Source organism: Habropoda laboriosa, unplaced genomic scaffold (assembly GCF_001263275.1).
Source record: "Habropoda laboriosa isolate 0110345459 unplaced genomic scaffold, ASM126327v1 scaffold120, whole genome shotgun sequence".
In the NCBI taxonomy this organism is placed as follows: domain Eukaryota; kingdom Metazoa; phylum Arthropoda; class Insecta; order Hymenoptera; family Apidae; genus Habropoda; species Habropoda laboriosa.
Window position 1 is genome coordinate 34,551 of NW_017100227.1, and position 9,555 is coordinate 44,105.

Consider the following 9,555-nt stretch of genomic DNA (forward strand, 5'->3'; position numbering starts at 1 on the left):
TAGCATTTCTGAGAATCTATCACGCACTAAATATTTGTTTATAACAATATATTCCTTTATTCCTTTAATGGTAATCTGCATTTTTAAATTTCTAGGATAATAATTAAAGAATTTTGTATTTTTACATTTATACACATTTATTTTCATAAAGTATTATGTAATTAAAAGTGGTGATTTTATTATCCGATGCTATAATTCAAATATATAAATATGCTTCTAAAATATTTCAAATACTATATATATATACTTTTGGCAAACACATGTCAATATTCAATGAATGTATCTGTTTTTGACAGATATTGCCTCTTAGTTATTGATTAAAATAAACTAACTATATCTTTTAATGTTCAATGTTTATCTTATCACCCGGATTTATTACTAATTTTCATTTTTGTTGCAGATGTGCTTCTTTTCTTTGATAATTATATCCGTTGTAACATTCACATGCATATTAGTATAACATGAAACCAAAGTATATCATGAATATACATAATAAAAAGAAATTAAAACCTCAAACAAATACAATAACATTGTATGTACAAAATAAGGTAGCTCTGTTTCTAGTTGTATCATACAAAAGAAAAGTTGTAACATTTAATATTAACTTTCCATTTCATAATTTTAATTTTCGAACTGATACAAGAAACCATTACAGTTTATAAACATATAAGTTTAAATAAAAACAACTGTAATACTTGTAACAAAAGTAAAATATTAAACTGATATGTCCACTTGTGTGTTAATATTCGTTCGAATTATTATACTACTTATTGAATAAGTCACTAGAATACATATTACAAATACTTCAAATTGCGTGGATGAATAAATACGTGTAACAAATAATTACTAGCATTATGTATCATATATATGAGAAGAATTGATTTAGATTGTTACTTTTCATAAATATTTACTCAGAATTGTTTGAAGAATATTCGGATTTAATTTATGGTTACCTGAGAAACGCGCGGGCGTTCCATGATCTAAAATCTACATGCAATTACTTACTCAATGAATGCGTTTCGTCCGTTAGCTAAAAATTTGTCAGGTATGCTGCGTCTTCTAGAAATTTTATTGACACATAAATATTGCACTACAATTGAAACGACGTTTCCAATGACGCTTTTAACAATCGGTCGTACCACCGTACTCCATTGAACACGAACGTTTTACATCGTATCAGATAGACCCATGAAACCGGAACGCAGGCACATCGGTATATTCGTTCAAAAACTCTGTCGCCACGTAGGTTAACTAGAAAACCGTTCGTAAACTCGTTTCCTACAGTCCAACGATTATCGTAACTACTGCGGCGCACATGGCAACCCACCAATCACGACGCTAAAGACTCTTAGATATAAATTATCAAAGATTGATGCTGAAAGTGCGAAAAATGTAATGACTCCAGTTACTTTGTATTCGAATATCTGTAGCGCTATTCGTCTAAGCACTTTTGTTAAAATTGTAATAAAGTCCATTGGTGTGTTAAGAATAGAACATTCATTTTTCCTCTAGATTTCCACCGAATTCAATTTGAATAATTAATAAAGTTGTTAGCGACGAAGCATTCATTACACTACTGTAGTGAATAATTTATCGCCGTGAGACTAACACTATTTATTTTTTCACTTAAATTAAAGAGAAAGAAACATTAGGAATATCGTAAACAGCACGTGATGTAACGAAATAGTTAAACTTTATTTTAAACTTCAATATTTTATATATTAGCATTGTTATATTTCTTTTTTCCCGCGTCAATTCAATGCAACTTAGTGAATGCGACGTTAAAAGCCGGAAGACCGGAAATGAAATAAGATCCCTTTCTCGTTGCGTACCCGCCTTTAAGGGTTTGGGACGTAATAATAATATATAAAAATTTCAGTTTTTGCAGTAACAACTAAAAATAACAAAAATCTATTTGTGAAATATTCAAAGTTGTTAATAAAATAAAAAAATTAAAAGATATGATTTTAAAAATTTAATTGTTAGACCTACAGGACTTGGTAATGTCATAACTGGTTCACTTTTCGCGGTGCAAATAATGTCCCACAACTATCCTTCAATGAGAACGATTAATTTTTTCGTTCTTTCCTACGATTGGCTATATTTCTGACAGTGAAATAATGGCTTACATTTGTATACATATATGTCAAAAATATATATGGAATTGGATTCATGTGATGCATGTCGACCAAGATATCAAGTATTTAATTATTCTGCTACTTCAAACATGACGTTTGACAACTGAAAGTCTAACCTTGTCTGATTTGTGTATTTATATATAGCATTTATAGTAACACGCGCTCTTTGACTGTAGCTATCATGGTACGTTAAGTAATTGTTATTTGTTTTGTATTTGTGCTTAAATGTGCGCTTAATGTTATATTGTAAAATATAGATATGTGCTAAAATGGTTAAATAATTATTTAAATGATATTCAGTGCAAATTATTTTAGAAGCAAATGCAGATATTTCGTCACTGGATTTTAAAGCAAAGTATAAATGATATAATATTTGTTATTAAAAATAAACACATAGCTTCGTTACATTGCATTATTAAGAATTATTAACATATTTTTAAGATTTCCATTACATACTTTAATATGAATGGTAATCATTGATCCATCAAATTTTATTGATAAAATTTAGATTGATATTTAAGACATATTCTCATCTTTAACATGAAAATTAATGTCTTTTATAGCAAAATTAAATAAGTAATGCCATTTAATTAATATCAAAATAAGTTTTAAATAAATTTTAGGAAAATTTAAAGAATTTTGGTTAGAAAGATAAAATTATAATAGTAATTACTTTCCATTACATATAATACTCTGCATGATATGACATATTATTTTCGTTTTTTTTTAAAATTTTATTCTAAAATTTTCATTATTAACGTGCAAAATAAATACTAAATTTGCAGGACAATGATGCAGCTGCTTTACAGAATTTGGAGCGTCTCATGACTGAATTTTTTTCTCCAGAAACAACTAATGAGAGAAAACATACAATTGAAAGAAGTTTTCAAGAATTTGCAGGGCAAATTAATTCCTGGAGACCTTGTTTACATTTTTTATCTTCTACTAATAATCATTATGTTAGTATGTTTGCTTTGTCTACATTAGAGGTATGCACTGACATAATTGCATTATATAATTTGAAAAAAAGTTGGAAAACAAAAATAAAATTCTTATTAAATGTAAATATGAAAGATTAAACTAATTATATAACAAATATTATAGACAACAATTGGAAGGAGATGGCCAATTCTCCCTTGGGAAGACAGAGCTCTCACAAGATCAACTTTATATACCTTATCATTAGAAAGAGGTGTAGCTCCTTTTGTAAGAAACAAAGTAGTCAAACTAGTTGTAGATATTGCAAGGCATGACTGGCCACATTTTTATCCAGATTTTTATTCAAATATTTTACAGGTTTGTACATATACTAATATAATAATTAAATTTTTCTAAATAGCTTTAATCTAAAGTTTAATTTTCTTATATATATTCAAAGTTGTTAAGTCACAAACATACAAGACTGTTGGGCCTCATTTACTTGAGAACAGCTTCAGAAGAACTAGCAACCCCAAGAGAAGACTTGCCAATACAAAGGAAGAATGAATTACTTAGGTTTCTTAGTGCTCAAGTACCTTTGACTTTGGATACTCTTACAAGTAAAATTCTTTCAATAAACGCTTATTTTAAAAAGTAAAAGTGTTAATAGATTTAAAAATTTAATATATTATTTATACTTTCATTAAAATATAATTGTTGTCTTTTTATTACAGTACTTCTACAAGAAGCAATAAAATTGCAAAGTCGTTCTGGAACTGTTACACCACCTCCTTCACCTACCAGTGGTCAAACTGTAGCACCCGTTAGAGGTATTTTAGATGTAGAAGGTCTAGCTACAGGAACTAGTGAAGTGTGCATAGCAACATTGGATGTGTTAGCACACCTATTTAGTTGGATTGAACTATCAGAACATATCACGACGAATTTATTGGATGTCATTTTTACCTGTGCAAGATATGATGTAATGGTAGGATTTTATATTGAATGTTATAATATATTAAAGTTCAACCAGAAAATATTCTAACTAATCATACAACTTGTTAATAGAATAGTAAACAGATAGAAATGGCTGTACAAGCTGTGACCACGGTAAATGAACTTTTATATCGACCACTGTGCTCTCCCGATGTAACTGATAGATTGTTAGTAGAAATATTTCAAAATGGAGTTACACTATTTCAACTTATGGAACGTTTAGATTCTGTGAACGAAAGGTATTTACTTATTTGTTTAATCTTACAAAATAGTTCTAGATAAGTAACACATTTATAAATAAACTATTACAATTTTAGTTATATGGAAAAGCTAACCGAATTTTTACAATTATTTGTAACAAATCATCTAAAAAGGGTTGAATCATGCCCTAAATTTCCGGTGAATACATTACTAGAAGTCTTGTGCCATCATACTTTTCAACAATGCTCAACAGTAAATGGATATTTAAGATGTTTAGATGTTTGGACTACTCTTTTAGAAAGTACTCAATCGCGATATTCTCCAGTAGCACTAGCTCTTGCTGAGAGAGTATTACAGAAAATGAGTTTTAAATTTAATACACGCACACTGAAAGATCTTGATACAGAAAGTTTAGATGAAAATGTGAGAAAAGTTGAAAAATTTTATTGTATTGAATTTTTTCTATTTATACGTATTTCAATATTTGTATTTACACTATAGGAGGAAACAGAATGGCAACATTTCTTAAGATGCAATATAGAATGTTTAGCAAAAGTGGCAGATATTTCTTCGATACCAGTTTTTACGCTATTGGTAAAATTTTAATCAATTATACATATCAATCAATCACATGCACATGCTAATTGTATTGAACTTCTTTAGTATCGTTCTTGGAGGGAAGGGCTGATAATGTTTGGAGAATTAGGTGCCGTTATTGCTAATAATCAAGTCATTTTGTTAAATGAATCCGAGGCTTCAAATGTGCATGGACACTTACGAGATTTAGCTTCTACTACTCAAGCTTTAGCTAGATTATATTCTCTTTTTCTCGGTAAGTTAATATTTTCATAATAATATTATGGTTATAATTGTTTACAACATGAGCTTTTAATAATAATAGGAGATGAACAAAGCATTGATCAGACATTAGCAGAAGAAGTAGTATCTCAAACATTGGATGCATGTAAATTTGCTAAAACTAACCAGTTATATAAAGCATCATTGCAACCAGCTGCTATTGTAATAGATCTCATAGAAGTGTAAGTAATGTTTATTATTTGAAGCATTTTTAGTACATACTTTTTAACAAAATCAATTTATATTTGTGCTATATTTTTCTGACCAGTCATTCACAGTTATTAGCATCGCTCCAAGCTTGGTGCCATTGGATAGCTAATAGACCAGAAAAAACAAAAGAGTCGCTCTGTCAACGATGCATTGATTCATGTATCTTAGCATTAGATTATACAACATTCTGTGATAATCCTCCACCAGCAAATTTAACTCATTCCGCTACACATCTTTTTCAAAGTATCACCGCTATTCTCAAACCTATTCTATGGGATGAACCTACGTTTAGAAATTTAATTTCTATGATAACGTACCCGTTTTTAAAACCTGATACAATTAAAGTACTGCGAAGAGCACTGGTGAATGCAATTATTTTACCACATGGTGATGGAACTCTCAGAGAAAGATTATTAGGTATAGGAATAAAAAAAAGTTTTAATTTAAATAATTTAAGTTTATACTATGTAATAATCGTTAATGCATAATTTTGATTTAAATAGATACAATGGTATCAACATTATCTACACCTCTCGGTTCTGAAGGGCAACCTGTTCCTTCAGAATCCACAATTTTAATGACAGTAGTGCCATTAACTCAGTTATTGGAAGACTGTTCCGCCTCATCTACGACGATAAAAAAAATGTTGCATTCGTGTTTGGGATTAACTATTAATCGAACATTAGAACTGTTGCCATATATGATAAGGTGTCAAAGTGTATGTGAAGTGTTACTTGGTTTCTTGCATTCGGTATTTTCAGTATTACAGCAACAATTAGGCCCTGAATTTACTCAAAACGCAGTTCAAGGAATGTTACACATATATACTAGGTAAGTTATTTAACTTCTACTATAAACATTTGTTATTGCAGTAAAAGAAAATAATAAAATTATCTTATACATTTACAGAGAGAATATATCTGCGGGACCTGCGTTAGATCAATTATTAGAAATTTTAATATTGGTCGTATCAGCACCTAGCAGTGCATTTAAAGCATTTGTTCCTTCAGTAACTAATTTGTGTTTAGGCCAAGTATGGCCTGCTGTTGGAAATGATCTTAGTGCTCATCCAGATACAACACTTGTTTTATTAAAACTTTTCCACAAGTAATAAATGAATTATCTCGTATTTTTTTATTTTAAATATTAGTAAAACTATAGTTAATATAAATTTTGTTTAGTATACTTATGCATCGATGGCAATATTTTTATAATACTTCTATACTGCGTACTCTTGGTCATACTGAAGAAGAAGAATCTGTTGAGCATAAAGAAGAATTAGTTGCAATTTTAGAAGCATTTGGTCAAGCGCTTCTTCAGCCAGATGTTAACATATTTCGTCAAAGTCTACAAAGTCTTGAACAATTGAACATACGGTGGCGACTTTATCAACGAGCTATATTCAAAGTTCACTTGCTTGAAAGATTTCTAATGGCACTATTCACTGTCCTATTTCAACAGTTAGTTTCAAAATGTGTTAATTACAACTTATTACTTAAACTGGTAAAATATTTTTAAAATATTCATTTGCAGATCCCATAATTTATTAGCAGATGAAATTGCAACTGCTGTTCATAGTTTAGCTTCAGTTAACATAGCATGGTTTTTCGGTCATTTTTTGCCAACATTTTTAGCAAGCTGTGAAGGTGTAGACGATATGCAAAAAGCTACATTACTAGGAAATTTCGACAAGTCTACTGTAAGTTAAACTCCAAACAATTTTATATAGTTTAATTAGTATTTATGATTTTTTTATCGAGTTTATTAAATATTAATAGGATCAACCAACCCTGACGAGGTCAGTACTTCAACTAATTTCTGATCTACGATGCTATCAATTTTGTCGACCGGGCTGAAGTATATGCATTTTGATACAAAGCTGGATTACAATGACATATTTAACACGTTCACTGACCCGTGCATTATATGTGATGCACAGTCTTCCTTTCTGCCACGTCCATGCATCACATTTGATGCACAAATACCGTCAAAAATAAAATATAAGTACAAAAATTTCTTACTCGAGCAGAGAAATCTTGTCACTCTATTGACATTCTAAAAATTGCTATCTTACAACTGAAGAAAGCAGTTATGATGAAGGAATGATGATACATTCGATACCTTGATGAAAATGTGACTATTTAAACTGAGCGTTCTGTTGCTTTGATGAACTTACGAGTGGCAACTACGCTACAGGTCTGGACAGTGAACGTGTTCATACAATTCCAATTATGGAATTTAAAGAAAAGCATTTTTAACGAATTTCCGTGCCTCGAGGCGGATATCAAACATTTTTAACTGTGAAATGTAAAAGGAAAAAATGTTTTCTAAATTTATTCTGCGTAAGCTACTGCCGTGTTGCATTGTGATGTCATTAACGTTATTGTTACGGAATAAACCGGGTTTTTTTAAATAATTTAGTTAGTGCATTTATACTTCCTCATTCAATCAATTTCATAAAGTATCATTGTAGCAGTATATTTCGATTAGATAAACGAGTGTACATTAACAAACTTTTATTATAAATTTTAAACATGAATGTATTATCATCAAAACAACATTGTAATTGTTTTGTAATATACGCAATGCAAGTTTGAATTTAATTCTGGAATCGTGACGTATTTGTTCTTTTGTAAGCTTATCATATCCCTCCTCTTTTTCTTGATAAGCAAGGTTATTTTGATAACCCTCGATCTTTTTTCACTGCACTGCAGAGTTCAATAGTTAGCAGCAAACAATTGGCAATGTTGCGTTTATTGTCTAGGAACAGCGTATATATTCTTCAGTTACAAATGTCTAGACATTTAGTAACAGATCCAAAATATGGATTTCTGAAACAATTAGGTCTTACCACAGAGAACCCGGGTCTTTATGACGGACGATGGGGAGGATCTGGCAAGGTATTCTTTTTTCTCTTATTTAATTATGCTGTAAGAATTATTTATTTATTATGTAGTTTAGCAAGTATGCTCTAAATCAAAGAAAAGTTATTATTAAAGTAAATTATTTATCAACAGTAACACAAAGAATTGGTTTTATTAATCTTATACAGGTCATAGAGTCAATTTCACCAGCTACTGGAAAAGTAATAGCAAAAGTTCGAACATCAACTGTTCAAGAGGCAAGTAATGCCATTACAGAAGCTCGTAAGGCTTGGCCTCAGTGGGCATCACTACCAGCACCAACAAGAGGCGAAATAGTACGGCAAATTGGAGAGGAACTTCGAAATAATTTAAAACCATTAGGACGATTAGTGTCTTTAGAAATGGGTATATCTTATTTATTTATAAAATTCAGTTCTTTAATTTTTTTATTTAATTTCAATGAATAATTTTACAGGGAAAATATTGCCAGAAGGTATTGGAGAAGTGCAGGAGTATATTGACATATGTGATTATGCTGTTGGCTTATCTAGGATGCTACCTGGCAGTATATTTCCATCAGAAAGAAAGAATCATGCACTTTTAGAAAAATGGAATCCCCTTGGTGTTATTGGAGTCATTTCTGCATTTAATTTTCCTGTTGCAGTAGGTATAATTTGAAATAATAAAAAAGATCGATAAGATTTAATAAAACCTAATAGGTATGAATAAGAAAAGAAATAATATTGTCTTAGGTATATGGTTGGAACAGTGCAATAGCAATGGTTTGTGGAAATGCGATTGTTTGGAAAGGAGCACTTACTACTCCATTAGTATCTATTGCAACTACAAAAATTATTACAGGAGTATTAGAACGAAATGGAGTACCAGGCTCTATTGCATGTTTAGTAACAGGAGGATCAGATGTTGGTGAAACCATTGTTAATGATACGCGGTACGGTTAAAAATACACGAATCTAAATAAAATCGTATTGTTATCCTGTAATTATCATTTCTATTTTCAGTGTACCTCTTGTTTCATTTACTGGAAGCACTAATGTTGGAAGAAACGTGGCTCTTAAGGTTCAAGAACGATTTGGAAAGTGTTTGTTAGAGTTAGGAGGCAATAATGCATTGATAAGTAAATTGGGCAATCATAATATTTATATTATTATTATTAGTACTTTAAATACTTGAATTTGAATCGTATTTTGAAATAGTTGCGCAAGATGCAGATCTAGAAATGGCAATTAGAGCAGTAGTATTCTCCTGTGTGGGAACAACTGGGCAGAGATGTACCACTACTAGAAGATTAATCCTTCACAGCAAGATAAAAGATGAATTTTTAGGTAAAATTGTAGATTTCAGTTTAA

General features: G+C 30.3%; 3 protein-coding genes across 4 annotated transcripts in view; 2 read left to right on the plus strand and 1 right to left on the minus strand.

The window, feature by feature from the left end:
* Positions 1-1,219, minus strand: part of LOC108571204 (apoptotic chromatin condensation inducer in the nucleus) — a 5,842-nt gene extending 4,623 nt beyond the window's left edge. Inside the window, exons 1-2 of one of the 2 annotated variants that reach the window (XM_017933201.1) lie at positions 1,140-1,219; positions 1,006-1,059 (exon numbers count right to left, since the gene is read on the minus strand). The gene's annotated coding sequence lies outside the window, so the exon portion shown is untranslated. Of the gene's footprint in view, positions 1-1,005 lie in introns of both variants that reach the window. The other variant, XM_017933200.1, reaches the window with a different exon arrangement.
* Positions 1,220-2,929: 1,710 nt separating this feature from the next.
* Positions 2,930-7,268, plus strand: LOC108571208 (exportin-6-B). The gene is made up of 15 exons (XM_017933206.1): positions 2,930-3,127; positions 3,243-3,434; positions 3,517-3,676; positions 3,791-4,044; positions 4,125-4,291; positions 4,370-4,676; positions 4,755-4,847; positions 4,917-5,085; positions 5,155-5,293; positions 5,380-5,738; positions 5,825-6,152; positions 6,231-6,428; positions 6,503-6,781; positions 6,855-7,020; positions 7,100-7,268. Exons 1-15 carry the CDS (start codon positions 2,963-2,965, stop codon positions 7,175-7,177), a joined length of 3,054 nt encoding a protein of 1,017 aa, XP_017788695.1. The 5' UTR covers positions 2,930-2,962; the 3' UTR covers positions 7,178-7,268.
* A 740-nt stretch (positions 7,269-8,008) lies between these two features.
* Positions 8,009-9,555, plus strand: part of LOC108571198 (putative aldehyde dehydrogenase family 7 member A1 homolog) — a 2,330-nt gene continuing 783 nt past the window's right edge. The window contains exons 1-6 of the mRNA XM_017933194.1: positions 8,009-8,221; positions 8,374-8,590; positions 8,661-8,848; positions 8,938-9,137; positions 9,208-9,323; positions 9,403-9,549. Of these exons, the coding sequence (XP_017788683.1) occupies positions 8,066-8,221; positions 8,374-8,590; positions 8,661-8,848; positions 8,938-9,137; positions 9,208-9,323; positions 9,403-9,549 (1,024 nt within the window). The 5' untranslated portion in view covers positions 8,009-8,065. The remainder of the gene's footprint in view (positions 8,222-8,373; positions 8,591-8,660; positions 8,849-8,937; positions 9,138-9,207; positions 9,324-9,402; positions 9,550-9,555) is intronic.